General features: G+C 41.6%; 1 protein-coding gene across 1 annotated transcript in view; it reads left to right on the top strand.

The window, feature by feature from the left end:
• Window positions 1-13003: 13003 nt before the first annotated feature.
• The window catches only part of RAB2A (RAB2A, member RAS oncogene family), a 43104-nt gene continuing 40946 nt past the window's right edge, over window positions 13004-15161 (top strand). The window contains exon 1 of the mRNA XM_059836299.1: window positions 13004-13147. Coding sequence (XP_059692282.1) covers window positions 13102-13147 — 46 coding nt within the window. The 5' untranslated portion in view covers window positions 13004-13101. The remainder of the gene's footprint in view (window positions 13148-15161) is intronic.

Raw genomic sequence — 15161 nt, 5'->3', positions numbered from 1 at the left:
CTGAAAATAGAAGACATTGCAAATTGAAAAAACAATACCTAGAACAGGCTGTTAGCTGTGAGACAGACATCACTCTTTAGTATATGCAAAGCCAAGGCTGGCTTTTTTTCCCCTTGATAGGTTTCTTGCTATTTAAACTCTCAATAATTCCTCTTTTAAAGATTCAGTATCACTTAACATGCCAAGTACATGAGCCAAAATGCATCTTTGGGGAGGTGTTACACTGCTCTGAACAGTTGACTGTTCCAACATTTAGAATCTATGGTTCTGTCATTAAATTACAGACAATGCTTAAAACTTTGGGATCTGTGAGGTTTTGAGGGTAAATTCAGTCCAGTTAAAAAAGAAGCTATTAGTAAATTTTAAGTGGTTTCTTTCCTCTGTTTCTCAATGGAGGCTGCTATCATGTAAACTACTCCACAGTCTATTCTTAACCTTCCTGGAATAACTGCAGCTCTAGGAAATGTTTGCATGCCACCACAATCCATGCAGTTAAACGAGCTAAATTATTCAGTGAAGCATCTTTTCCATACTTCAAAATCTGGCAAAGCCTGCTATTTAGAGGAAGACTCTACTAGAACGGACCATCACACTCTAATTCCAGTAGCTCCTCTTGCCTGTGGTTACGAGCAACTCTCTAGAAAAAGGCTTCTTCTTAGGCTTCCAATTTTTTATGAACTTAAATGATTCTTAAGGTCTCCTTCCTTTCTTATTCTACGCTTTTCAACCATAACAAAGATACTGTATGAAACTTCCATTGCCCTTCCACAACTCTGTCTTGAGGAGAAATGACTGAGAAGCTCTCGCTGACCTTGTTCCACCATTGGAAGAGGGCTCTGGAGGGCTCATTTCCCAATCCCTCCAATGATTCCAGAAGGTAGCCTTCTCTGATGAGGGATTATGTTCGCCCTTGTACTGCCTTCCTTTCAGCAATGGTTCCCTAGTCACTGTCACATGCAAAGACCATTATTGTTTGACAAAGAATTTAAACTGTTCAACTCAAGTCTAAAATCTGGTCTTGTTTCAGTATCTGGGGAAATTTCCCAGGGGCTTACCTGATTTACTTTAATACATTCAGATTCTTAGCCAGTAGACTAAATTCAAGATATGCCAAAACCACTCTGAGCCAAGTTCATCAGATGTAAGTGAAATCTGAAGTCCTGGGGCTGATGCTCCTTGGTTACTTTTTAAGGCTTTTCATTCACAATGTGCTTCTTGTTTTCTGCAATGTATTCTCCATGGTGTTATCTTTATTGCATCACCTACATGAAGAGGCAATAGTTTGTAGGAAGTATGCTTGTTCTTAGACAGTAATGCAAAAATGCTTGTTCTTAGACAGTATTGAAAATTGGAGACAGGACACAAAGAAGTATCAGATGCAGTTAACTGGGTATTTTCAAAAGAGCAGGATAAGGAATTTATACTCTTTCTGATAGAAGAAAAGATTTCTCATAAAAAAAGAAGATAATACACATGACAAAATTATGTCAGGGATCCTTTATCGCAGACAGCTGTATTTATTTCCTTGAAAGCATGGTTGCTGTTTTAACAATAATATCTAGAGCTTCATGCATAAAATTTGAAGTAGGTTTGGGGAACTGTGAGTATATCTCTCTTTGTGTCAATTTTAAAGATACTAAACTTCTACAATAATGTTGTTATTCCCATGTGTTGCCAATACACAATGTGTACATTTCCGAAGTATTGTAGAGACATATCTTCTATGTCTTCCAGTCTGTGGCAGTACTTGAGTCAAAAGTGCTTTGAATCCTCTCTAGTACATCATTTTGTTTCACATTTACCCTAAATACAAACCAGCATACACACTGTATCACAGTGTTCTTTGGACTTATATAATTTCTGTTTATCAAATATGATACTAATCATATTAATTTGCTATAAATAAACATATAATAAGTAATGGATTTTTCCCCTCACAGAACTGTACTGATGAGAGTTAAACTTGTAATTTCATTTTTTCCCATTCAATAGACAGGATTAACAGAATTTCAATTCTGTTCAGAGTAATTACTTTAAAATAACGCTCAGCGAAGTACTATTTCTTACTGGTTGGTCTCTCAGTTCCAGTCTACTTTTCTCTAAAACTCAGCCAGATCACACGCATTACGAAGCATCATTTAGACCTCTGTAATTCTTTTTGGTGGAAAAGACAGAGCCCAACCTATATATACAAAAATGCATGGAATTTATTCACCTCAGAACATATGGTCAAACATCTGCTTACTGCAACTATGGTATTTAAACCTATTTGATCTTTATCTAAGGTGTAGGATAAAATGTTTGCATGTTTTAAGACACTCGTAAACTTAGCGCTTGTAAAGCTGAACTACCGAACTATTCCAAACAATGGAACAATTCCATGTTCCAAATTGACTTATGTAAAACAAAATAAATATGCCTGTTGTCACTACAGCAAAATTTTCATGTAAGAAAGTACAATGAACTCTTCAGTATTTTTTTCATAATTTAAGTGCAAATTACTGGCAGAAAATTCAACTTATTAAGATGAAACCTGAAAGAATGAGCCACAGGGTGGATAGAATGTTCAGCAAACCCATCCAGTTCGTGCCCCAAAAAGTCCCAATTACAATTTTTTTCCTGTAAAAGTGGAAAGAGAAGCAGGCTTAATTCAGACAAATTAGGGATGAATTTACTGGGAAATGTTAACAAGCCTATGAATCTCTGTACGGCCCCTTTGTTTTGGAAACCAGTTCACTAGGCCGCACCTCGAATACTGTCTTCAGTTTTGGGCCCCTCACTACAAGAAGGACATTGAGGTGCTGGAGCGTGTCCAGAGAAGGGCAACAAAGCTGGTGAGGGGTCTGGAGCACAAGTCTTATGAGGAGTGGCTGAGGGAACTGGGGCTGTTCAGTCTGGAGAAGAGGAGGCTGAGGGGAGACCTCATCGCTCTCTGCAATTACCTGAAAGGAGGTTGCAGAGAGGTGGGTGTTGGTCTCTTCTCCCAAGGGACTAGTGATAGGACTAGAGGAAATGGCCTCAAGTTGTGCCAGGGGAGGTTCAGGCTGGATATTAGGAAAAATTTCTTTACTGAGAGAGTGGTGAAACACTGGAATAAGCTGCCCAGGGAAGTGGTGGAGTCACCATCACTGGAGGTATTCAAGGAACGTGTGGACGAGGCATTGTGGGACATGGTTTAATGGGCATGGTGGTGTTGGTTGATGGTTGGACTTGATGATCTTACAGGTCTTTTCCAACCTTAGTGATTCTGTGATTTGTATAATTGATCTGTACTTATCTTTTCTTTCTCTTCTCTTCTTCCTTTCAATGTCTACTGTAATCAACATACTTTTTCCAAAATAGTTGTTTTTATTTAATGCATGACATTGTACTACTTAAACTGGATATTGAACTATTTCCTCCATTTTTCTTGGATATAAATATTATAATTGTCATAAGCTTTTCTCTGTGTTTTCTCTTTGCTTCAGTTGACATTATACTAGAGGAACTATACCTTTTCATTGCTTTCATTTGAGGGAACTGTTTTAATACCTTGCTTTGGGTCATCAGGATACAAATATTTTGATCTCTACTTAGTCTAACTCATGTGAATTAGCTTAGTGCTGCCATACTCTTCTGGGAAGGTTGGCTGTTTTGTTTCTTTCCGTGCCAAGACAAGTTGCATTCTCAATACATGACAGAATTTTATTGCATACCTTCAGCATAGTAAGTCTGACGCACCATGGGAGTGCCCTATTTAGTAAGTAGGTAAAGACTGATTGTGTATGTTACACAGAGTATACACAACGGAGAGGATGAGAGGAAGAGGATGGCTATGGCCTGACTGGTAATGCAAAAAGAATTTATCATCTGCTATGCTCCTGGTCACTCTTTTTGTCAGGGACAGCTCTGCTTTTCCCCATCATGCAGCTGGTTCATGTGCATGGCAAGAATAATTATGGAAAATTTCCGCCTTACTGGTTGCTCATGGAAAAATTCATTCAGACTCTTCCCTGTATGCTCCTCCATTGCCTCTGTCAACGGAAACTACTAGAAGTAATACTAGGAATAGGCTTACAGTCCCTACAGGGCTAAGTTAGCATGTTACCTCTGTTGTTATATGGCTTTGGCCAGTTGTTATATGGCTGATGATTTCCTAAAAGGGGCAAGTTTGTTTTTTATTTCTGAAACACTAAATTACTTTTCATAGTTTGTGGACCACTCTGTGCTCATACTAGGGAGTACTATATACTGTGTATTTTTTCCAACAGGACCAAGGAGTTCTGCAAAGATACTGGTCATCTTACCTTTTAAAGACATGGGAAGAAAATACCATGACTGAATTGTTACCTAGAAGGCCATTTTGTCAATTTTCATTTATTTTTTGACCACGTAAAATAAATGAAGGTCATTCTGAAGAAAATACAAATAGGATTGAGAAACATCGCAGGAAAAACAATACTGAATAGGAACAGGCCTTGGAGAAGAGGACTGCCAACATACCACAGGGCAAGTCTTATGGTGATGAGGGCTTGGCACTGCCATAAACTGCAAGCATTTTCTATGCTAAGCAATTATGATGACATAAAGGTTGTGACAACTAAACAAACTTCACTGTTAAAGAGGATGGGATTACAGTGGCTACTGATACCATCTGAATGTAAGTCTTAGCAGACAAGAGCTTCCTTAAGTCAAGATGCGATACAACCTTTCTTTCTATTTGTCGACTAGAAATAAAGAAATGAAAAATCCCTTTTTTAAGTGGTATAGAAGTAAACTATAGAACTATAAAAGAAGAGACCCTCTGCCGAAGAGTAAACTGATGAAAAATAAACTGGACCTTGAAGCGAGGAGAATTACTTTCCTCCTACAGTTATTGCCATGAAACATAAGACAGAACCCTTAACATCCAAAATTTTGTACTACTTGACATCTCATGATCAGAGCAACAAGATATTCTCAATAAACATGTAGAAATCTGAAATGAATGCAAGCTGATGGGGCAGGGGGGTATTGCCCTATTACAATTCATTCTCTTGGGTTTTTTGCCTTTCTAGGATGTACTGTTTACCTTTCTCAGCCAGCGTATGAATGGCCAACAGATAATGATATAAGAACATTAATGAAGAGAAAAAAATTAACACTTGCCCACCTTCTGATCTGTGGAATTAAAGACTGCCCAACTTATGATGTAAGGCTACGATAGCACAGCTCACGTGGGCAATGACAGCTTTGATGTGACCTTCACAGCCTGAAGACAAGTGAGGGGAAACTGTGCTGAAATAACCTTAAAAAGGCTGGAGTTCTGAAAATGACTCAATCCAATGAAGGAAAATACATGCAGAAGCATGTGCTGCCCTCTGCATCAACAATGGCTGAATATGAAAGGAGCCTACATACGTATTTGTTAAAGTAAGACATCTTCTAATTTAAAATACTTAAGATGAAGCTTATTCAGTGGAATGCACAATGAAGAAGTACCGAAAAGAGAAATAAACCTCTAGTTTCATGCTACTTTTGGTTTGTTAAATTTTAAGTAATTTCAATAGGAACTTAAAGCTTTTTAATATCATTTTAGCTATGGTTTAGCTACAAGCATTTTTTTGTTAAAATTACCAGATGTTGCTATTATACCTTTTAGACAAAAATGTAGGGTAGGTTATCTGCTAATATCTTGGTAGAAAAAGATCGTTTCTGCAATGCTGACCCTAAGATTTCCTCAACTCAAATCCTTTAGCAACTCTGCTGACTTCCAGAGTCTTAGACAGTTCCTTTCTTTCTACAGCCACAAAAAGACATCAATGGAGGTGTCTGAAAAAGAAAAAAACATTACTATTGAATAAGAAAAAAAAAATTGAAAAAGGTGGTTTGTTTTTAAAAAGGCTTCTTTATAACCCTTTCAGACCAAAATATTTTCAAATTGAAAAAAATGTGACCAAGCTTGCCTACTCCTATTGCTTTTTAAGCAAACCAGTTTCTTTAAAGTTGTCTCACTTGTTGCTATGAGTAAACAGGAAGTTTTCATGATTTTAACTTCCTGTGAGCCTGTGCAGTAACTTTATTTACCTTCCACTTTCTCTTTATCAAACCATTGCCAAAATAATTTTTAAAATAGATCTAAAGAAAATTAAGAAAAATTCTGCCTCTAAAGTAAAAAAATCTTGAAAATTTGCCTTGATGCCAGTTTACTCCATGCTTTTGTGATTCTTGTTACACAAACACACATTTTCTAATCCTCCTGAAAATAAAAAAAACCATAAACATATCTTTTCAGTTGGTTAGCCATTTCAAGATTATTTCAAGGATCCTTTTGTTTTCCCAGTTTTTATAGGAAAAGTGTATTAAAATTTATCATGTGCTGTTTTATCAATCTGTTTATTTTTATGTCAAGGCAGTGAAAAACAAGGTTATTTGCAAGGAAAAACAGGGTGCAATTATAACAGTGGCAAAAGCCATTGGTAAGTAAACAGGGATAAAGCAGAGGTCACATAAATATTTCCATGCGTGCAAAAACCTAAAATATTAATACAGCTGGGAAACTGAAGAACTATACTTTTACTTTTTGGTGCACTGGCTTGAAAATGTAATCTCAAGATTATATTTTGAAAACAAAAAATGCTATTAAAACTGAACTTTCATTCCCAAAGATTATTTATCAATGTAGTTGATCTGGAATAAAACATTCAATAACTATAGTGATTGGAGAAATATGGTGTCTTTCAGAAAGCATTACTTTTTTATTTTTAGCATTTAGCTAATAGCATTTAACTAAGGCTGTTAGTTAAATACTATACTATTCTAAATAAAGGTTTTAAAAAAGAAACTCATTTCCAAACTTTTTTCACCAGACCAAAAGCAACAATGTAACTTAGCTTGGGTCTTTTAAAAGTATACAAATTGGTGTTAGCAAAATTGCTCTATTTTTGAAAGCAAAACAGAGGCTACGGAAGGGGGTGGGGAAACAGCATCTGTGCATATGTTCCAGCTGTTAGCTGAAATCCTAGTCAAAACTGCCTGGACTAGGGCTCTCAGAGCCCAAGTCGTACATCCCTCATAGGCACATTTTTCTAGGTACTCTACTCAGAAGCCCAGTCTCCAGTTTCTCATTTCTCCACTCCAAAATTCTAATTTCTCAACTCTTTGGCCCGAAATCCCTGGTTTCCAGTCCTCTTATTCAACTTTTCACTGCAGGTATTTCTTCTCATATTGGCCCAAATCCTCTCTCATTCCAATCCCCAACTTCTCCCAGCCCAGAGACCACTATTCTTTCTATTCCCCGCACTCACCCTCCTCATACGTGGCATTTTCATTTCTTTGCTCCAGACCACCTGTCTCACAGTCCAGCAGATATCTGCTGCTCTGCCACTCCTCTTCCCGTTGTTCTCTGCGTATACAGCCTCTGCTGCTTCCCACACTCTCGGTCTAAATGGCATAAAAAATAATAGAGGTTCTAATGTGTTTGCTATGTCATGAATTACATACCTAGCGAACCAGTCAGACTGTAAAAGTTTGCATCATTCAAATGTTAAGCCACGCTCACTTTCTTGAAGGCAAAGATTAAAGAAGCAGTGGAAGACAAGCCTATATTCCAGCTCCACAAGTGAGAATACTATTATGAAGTCCAATGGATGAAGGACTGGGAATTAAAAGAATAATTTGCTTCATTCTTTCTGTGAAACAAGAAGTATGCATGAAATCACCCAGTCAAGACAGACAACAATCTGTCAGATTGACCTGAAGATGGGAACATAGATTTCTATCTGCAGGAGGTAAAGAGATCAAACGCATCTGAGCCCTTGCTGATGCTTCCAAATGTCCCTGTAAAAAAATGAAACCAAACACAAACAACAAATGAGAACATCACACTGCCAAAATCAAGCATCTCAAACCCTGCAACTAGAGGGGAAAATGGAATTTCATCACTGAACTGGGCTATAAAGTCCAGGGTGTGGTTTGGAGCACTTCATAGAAGACCCAACTCACAATGAGTGGATCAGAACCAAAAGGGAATTTCATAATTTCTTTCAGAAAGATTACACCAGAAAATTTCAATGTTAAGGAGAAAAAAAGACAACAAGCAACTTCAGCAGCTCTCTGGTTGCAAGTGAGAACTGTTCCTACATCTCAAGAACATACCTGGGTGTACAAGATGCTTACATTAACAGACTTAACAGACTTAACAAATGATGTGCAAATTTTGCAAGAGAACGCTAAAAAAAAATAAATAGTGTGCCATCTAACTCACATTGCAGACAAATTAAAAAAAATATTAAAAATTCCAGCGTGGGTGGTGGTTCTGATATTCTGCTATGAAAGTAAAATATCCATAATTTTACCACAGACAACATAAAAAGTCAGTAAATACCACTGCTTGATGCTGCACATCAAAGACATTACATGGGCTTCCACCATTACTTCAGTTTACAAGTTTGGGACAAGTAAAAGTATTATGAACCTAAAAGCAAAGTACTAGACTCTTAAAATCCTAAACTAGAAGGAGGAGGAAGAAGGAGCTCTGGATGCCTCCATGGCTCTTTCCTAAATAATACTATTAGTGATAAGGATCCTGCAAACCCTAAGGCTTTGCTATAAACCCCAAGTGAGTGTGCACAGTGCTAAATGATGGAAATTTAGTGAAAAACTGAATGACACAGGAAAAAAGAGCAAGCTCTAGTTTTCTCAAGTGTATCAAATTTGTGAGTATATAATTCTGATACTGTCATTTTAGTGAAATATTTCATCATATTTCTAAAGAGCAAAGTACATAAAATCACTAACAGATAACATATTATTCAAGATAACATTAACAAAAAGACAAAAGCAAAGCAACCCTCTGAAAGCATTATGTTTCAATATTGAGTAACTACTGCTTCCTTTGTATCTCCTGGCTAATAATTTTTTTTAATAAGTGAGACTGAGTCCATGGTAGCCTTCTATTAAAGTATTAATGCTTAACAAAAGAAGATATTCATTTGTCTGGAAAACAGAAATTTAGACAGGTGAGAGGTAAAAATTAAAAAAAATACAATACCTATTTACTTACATGCCTCTTAATAGTATTTAAACAAATGTATGTTAAACATAACTTGGAGGAAAATCAATTTTGCATTAATCTCTAGTTGGAGGCACCTGAGATTTGCAGAAGGGCTGATAGCACTCAATAACTCAGGCATACGATCTCTTATACAGTGGCAAATTAGCTTGTATTTACCATGGGACAGCATAAGCAACAAATTCTTGCACGTTATCCTTGCAAGCGCCTCTACCAAACACTGATTCTATAAATATCCCAACAGCAGCATCACTGATATACTCTACAGTCATGCACATGTAAAACTTCTCCAGCACTGCCGGCTGCCTAACTTCTGGCTAACCAGAAGAGGCCTGGCTATCTGCTCACTGTGCAGTGAACCCAACCGAGCAGCCACCGAGCCACTCGGTGGGGCATAGCCCTGCCATGTGGGTCACCTGCAAGTTGGTTACCTCTCTGACTTATCACGCTGCCAGAGCAGAAACAGGTGGGGCTGCCTTCTCTCTGAACTGTCAGTCATAGCAGCAGGCTGTTAGATGGCTAAGCAGTTGTGTTAAAGATACCTTCCATTTCGCTGGGAATTCTGCAGTGTCTGTATTTTCTCCACATCAGCAATCACTTTTACAAAATGGAAATTCCCTTTTCTGATCAGATTTAATTCAATCACGTCAGGCCAATTTTGCTTGTGTCAAACCTGCAATCTAGAAGATCAGATAATTTGGAAACTGAGAGACCAAATCCCATCAGTGAGGTAAATACACTTGACATTTTTTACCCTGAGATTGTCAAGGGTTGACCAGCCCTCAGAGTAATACCCTTTGTGGCTCAACCATGTAGGAATCCCTGATATTACGAATGGAGACATGTAGCACGTCATGAGTGACTGACTGCAGGCCAGAAAAATGAAACCAAACCAAATGAAACCAGGAGAAGGTGAAGGACACAGAAACCCACACAGTTCTCCTTGGTATTCCCCAATACAGTCAAGGGAGAGGCTCCTGCAGGAGAGGAGACAGTGTCAATACCTGTCTGCGTGACTGGCGTTAACACAATGGGCTTTAGCCTTCACAACCACGGGACCCTCTTTGAGGAGTGGAGACTGCTGGGCAGAGGTGGGATCCATCTGGAAAAACTGTCAAAAGCATACAAAAGTATGTCAAAGCACACAAAAGCATAGTTTGTGTGGCTGTGGGACAAGAATGGATTTGCCCGAAAACTAAAATGCAAAAATTAAAACTTAGCGACTCCTGTTCCCCGATTCAGCAGATGACTTGGATAGTGCCAGAACAAGGGAGGGTCCAAGAGCGGGTTAGTGGGACAGAGCTGCCCCACCTCTATTAGCAGCAACCTTCATTTACAATGGATGAAATCTTACCTGCTTACAACCTGGTTTCCTGCAGCTTTGTTTCCTGTGGTTGAGGTCACAGAAACCCATGTGAACAGCGTGAACACCAGCTGAAGTTCCTGCCGGTAGAAGGAGCACAAATGAAGACTTGTTTTAGTGTGAATTCTTGGTTGGGTTTAAGAGCTGACTCCAGCTGCAGCTTTTCCTTCACCCAAGGTACCCTACTCCATCCAGATGCCAGTTTTCATGATCACTATTACGACAAGGAACATAGAGGCAGATCCCTACACACACAGATATGTGAAAACAGAAGCCTGACTTTCGTAGGAAACAAGGCAAAAACTTGTTTTTCTGAGAAACCTCACTCTGGATAGGAATTGTTAATTAATAAAAAATTAATTAAAAAAAAAATTAACAAAACTTCACTTCTCGTATATAAAATAATGGGGAAGTGGCTTTCTCCCATGTGTAAAGGGTTTTTAAACTAGGAGAAAATTTCATGCCACTTTCCAATGCTCTGTCCTGTCCAGGCAAGACCTATTCAATATTTTCATGAACAACCTGGGTAACAAAATGGCTGAGATGGAATAAAAGGAAAAAAATCAAATACCTTTAACAAAGTGAGTGGCCCTGATCAAAATTACTGAAATTTAGCAAAAACAGTGTTTAATAAGGAGATACCAAATGTATGAATACATTTGGGCAGTAACCATCTAAAATAGGGATCTAGGATGAAAAATAAAATTCAGATGCTGTTGAGAAAAAAAAAAGAAAAAAACCCCACATTCAGAGAGGAGCAGGACTAGAGTTACTCATATGACTTTGTTTTGAGGTGATGAGGCTGGTGTTACAGGCACACGAGAACTGCTATTTTGGACTCCACACTTTACAAATAACGTTAAGAAACGGGGAGAAGTATGGAGGAGAAAAAAAAAAAAGAGGAGAAAAATGGCTGACAAGGGAACATGGAAAACATTAATTTTTCACGTGGAAAAGGTAGATATCATGTTTATAATATATAAAAGGCTCCTTTCTCTTTATAGCAGTAAGGTTTTTTGCATGTCCACAGGGAAGGGAACAATTAAGAAAAAAAGCCTAATTTTGGGTTTCAGGTCATGAAATAAGGAAACAGGATTTGGCACAATCAGCTTTATTGAAGGTTTTTATGAGTACGTTAGATGCACACCTGTTAGAAGTGGTGTATGTAAGTCAATGTTATCCAAGTTGTTGACCTGATGCACCACAAGTAAAAATCTTTATGAAGTTAAAAGCTACCAGACTGGTACAGCCAGAAAGGTAGACCTGTGAGTTCATATGAAGAAAATGCCAGTGGTTCTTCAACAGTTCCACCAACTGAGTCAACAAACAGCTGAGCTGAAGGGCACCCCAAAGCATCATCAGCCTTCGCACCTGACTGGAGAGCCCTACCACGCTGCCATTAGCAGGGATCTGACGTAGCCTCACTATGGAACCAACCTGTGAGCCAAGCTACCTTTGACTGCTCCAGGGCCAAAGGTCTGGGTACACGGGACACTTCGTAAAGCAGCTTAGGCTAAGGAAGACCTTGAAGTTTCTTCCAACACACCAGTCCCGTGTGAACTCTAAAGTCCTAAATGCCAGCTGTGAACTTAGGCTGCCCTCCTGGCTCATTGCTTCCTCTTTGATGAGGAAAGACAGAAACAGAAAGGAAAAAAAAACCCTTTCCAGGCCAGAACTCAAGTTTGATAAATGATGGAAACAAACTTGTACAGAATGGCTCCCTAATGTTTAGGCTTAAAGGCTTCTCTAGTTCAGAGCTGGCTTCGCAGCCTCAGACCAAGCTTTTTTTGCCTGGATCCTCTCAGCCAGAGCCACCACAAAAACCTCAAACAGCAGCGTTGGGTTTTTGCCGCATCCTCGTACTTCAGCACTCCCGACCCCGGTGCAAACCAGGAGCTCGGCAGCGCCTAACAAAGGCCCGGCTGCCGCCATCTCCTTTTCCCAGCCTCTCCCCCCAGGGCAACTTTCTCGCCCCCCACGCCCGCGGAGCCGCTCGGGGGTCACCGCGGGGGAGACCCACCGCGCCGGAGACCCACCGCGCCCGCCGCCACGACACCCCTCTGACGAGACCCCGGCCTCCCGGCTCGGAGCACCCTGCCACTTATTCCTCCCACCAAGGCGAAGGAAAAGAGCGGCCCCAAGCCCCAGCACGCGTTAGAACGGGACAGAGGGGTGGATCAAGCCGCGCAGCTCCCTAAGTAAACCCCCAGCGGCTCCGCGCCGCAGCCTCCCTTCGGCCCCACGGGGCGGCGGGGCGGGGCGGGGCGGGCGGCGGGGCCACGCCCCCACGCCGGCGGAAGGCGGAAGGCGGCCGCGCGCCCCCGGCCAGCGGCTACCTCAGCACTTCCGGGTCGGGGGCGGGGCGGAGCGAGGAGGTGGGTGCGTGACGTTGCCGGAGGGGTCCGGGGCCGCTCGGCGCCTGTTATTGTTCTCGCCGCCCGCTCTTCCCGCCGCCGCGTCTGCCTTCCCCGGCGCCTCGGAGAGCGGCGGGAGGGCAACAGCGACCGAGCGAGCCCGCCGGCGCAGGGGCGGAGGTAGGAGGGAGCGAGCGAGAGAGCGGTGCCCGTGGAGGCGCCCGGCGGGAGCGGGCCGCCGCCCGGTGGCCGTTAACCGTTTCCACCTCTCCGCAGCGCGAGCCCTGACAGCGGGGGCGGGGAAGAGCGCGCGCGTCACGAAGGAGTGAGCGAGAGCCGGGGACCGGGCGGCCATGGCCTACGCGTATCTCTTCAAGTATATCATCATCGGGGACACAGGTAAGCGGCGGGGGCGGGGAGGCGAGGCCGCCCCGGGAGCGGGGGGCGGGCGGAGCGGAGCGCAGGGCCCGGCTCCCCGCTCCCATTTCCGCAGTGCTGGCGTCGTCGACGTGGTGGCTCTGCGCGAAGAGGCGGCTCCCCCCGCCTCTGCGCTGGGCCCCGCCCGGGGCCTCGGACTGCCTCTCGGCAGCTCCGCGCCCGCAGGCTTTCGGCCCTGCACCAGGCCTAGAAGCCTGACAGCCGCCGCTGGGCCTGGCTGTCAGGCCGCGGGGCAGGTCGGGCTGTGTCACGCCCCTGGCTGCGGTATCTGAGCGGGGGAGGGGGGAGGAAGAAGGCGCTGTCACTGCGAAACTTGTACCTGGGTAGTGCCCCTTATTTGTAACCCCACAGCAATGAGACCTGAGAGGGGCCACATGCCATCCCGCAGTTTTGTGGTGAGGCCAAGACTGCTGCTGTGAGGTACCTTCAGCTCAGGCCACAGGGATGCCCGTTCCAGCCCTGGCTGGAGGTGCTGTAGCAAGCTGTTAAAGTGTTGAGACATGCTGTCAAAGGAAAATTAAAAGCCCTGGCTCTTTCCTTCTAATTTATAGGGACTATATTTTTTTTTTTTGACTACTGCTTTCCCAGATACTTCAGGTTGCTTCTGTGGTCTCTTCCCTTCCTCAACCATTTGCTTGCCACTTTTTAAAAACTTGCTCCATTCTATTTGTCATTGGCTCCTCTGTAACAAATAGTAATGCTTACGAATGCTGCAGGCATAACCATAAGCTGGTAACAATTGCCGTTTGAAGCCCCTTTGCCAATATATTCTATGCTTCCTCAGCATAGTGTGGATATAAGTAGCATCAAACTGTTGTCAGGACAAGGTAACTAACAAAGTTAACTATTGTGCCGGTGTATTGTGCATCTTGTTGTTTTCCTCATACCTGAACAAATGCCTTCTTTAATAAGTTTGATGACACAGCTGTCATTTTACATGCTATTCTAAGGATACCTGCGTAATTGTACTTCATACTTGTGAGCCAAATTATCAGTTGCTAGAGTATAATTATATGCTACAGTTGCATTACATGTGAAGTTGTTAAATACACTAGATGCAACTACTATGTGATTTTATCTTTTTTTAAACTTACATTTAAACTCTGGAAGCTTTTTTAGACTACTGCAGTAGCAGCTGTAATACAAACGAATCTTAAGAAATATATTACCGCTATAATGACCATGTTGGAAACGTTAGGCTGTACATGATAAGCAAAAATTCTCATTTTTCTTGAGTATTCAGGTGAGTGACATTTCATTAAACCAGAGGACAGGACATTACCTGAGCAAATTCAGGGGAAGTAAGAAGAGGTTTGTCTGCCCAGGGTGGTGCAAAATGGTAGTGCAGAATTCAGAATGATAGTGCTTCAGAACAGGTGGCCAATTCTGGTGCATCTCTAAAAACTGTAATTGTTACAGTGCTAGAGATGGCGGCAAACAATTGGTTTGGTACATTGATTGTATACTGATTACATTTTTACAATGAAATATCCTCAGTGTAATGGTCTGTGCTGCGCTTTTGCATTTCAGTTGCTTAAAATGTGAAATACAGAATGGATGTGTGTCACTTCTGAAGTTGTTTCAGCTGCTTAAGAGCCAAATACGGGAGGAGTGAGATGGAGAAGGGAAACACAGAGAGCAAAACAGCTCACAAGTTTGGGTTTGGTTTTTTTTATTTCCTGTGGCTTTTATTCAGAGTTGCTACAGGAAGCTAATTAAAACTACTGCAATGATAATTCTTTACATGAATTAAATATGCCAATAGTGGTAAGTTGGTTTTGCTTTTATTTAGATCTCCTATGAGCTTCTTAAGTATTCTAATATAGCTAGTACTGAAGAGCCAATTTATGTTATGCACAGTTGTTTGCTGCCAAAATGACTGTGATGGTTTAGGTGTTACTACTGTTCCTCAGACAAAGGCAGTTGAGCTTGCTGCTCTGCAGATGGAAATTAAGAGTGGATCAGGACTGTCCTG

The sequence above is a fragment of the Gavia stellata genome, chromosome 3 (assembly GCF_030936135.1).
Source record: "Gavia stellata isolate bGavSte3 chromosome 3, bGavSte3.hap2, whole genome shotgun sequence".
NCBI classification, from domain to species: Eukaryota; Metazoa; Chordata; class Aves; order Gaviiformes; family Gaviidae; genus Gavia; species Gavia stellata.
The sequence above is the reverse complement of the archived record's forward strand: the minus strand, read 5'-3'. Positions and strand labels throughout refer to the sequence as shown.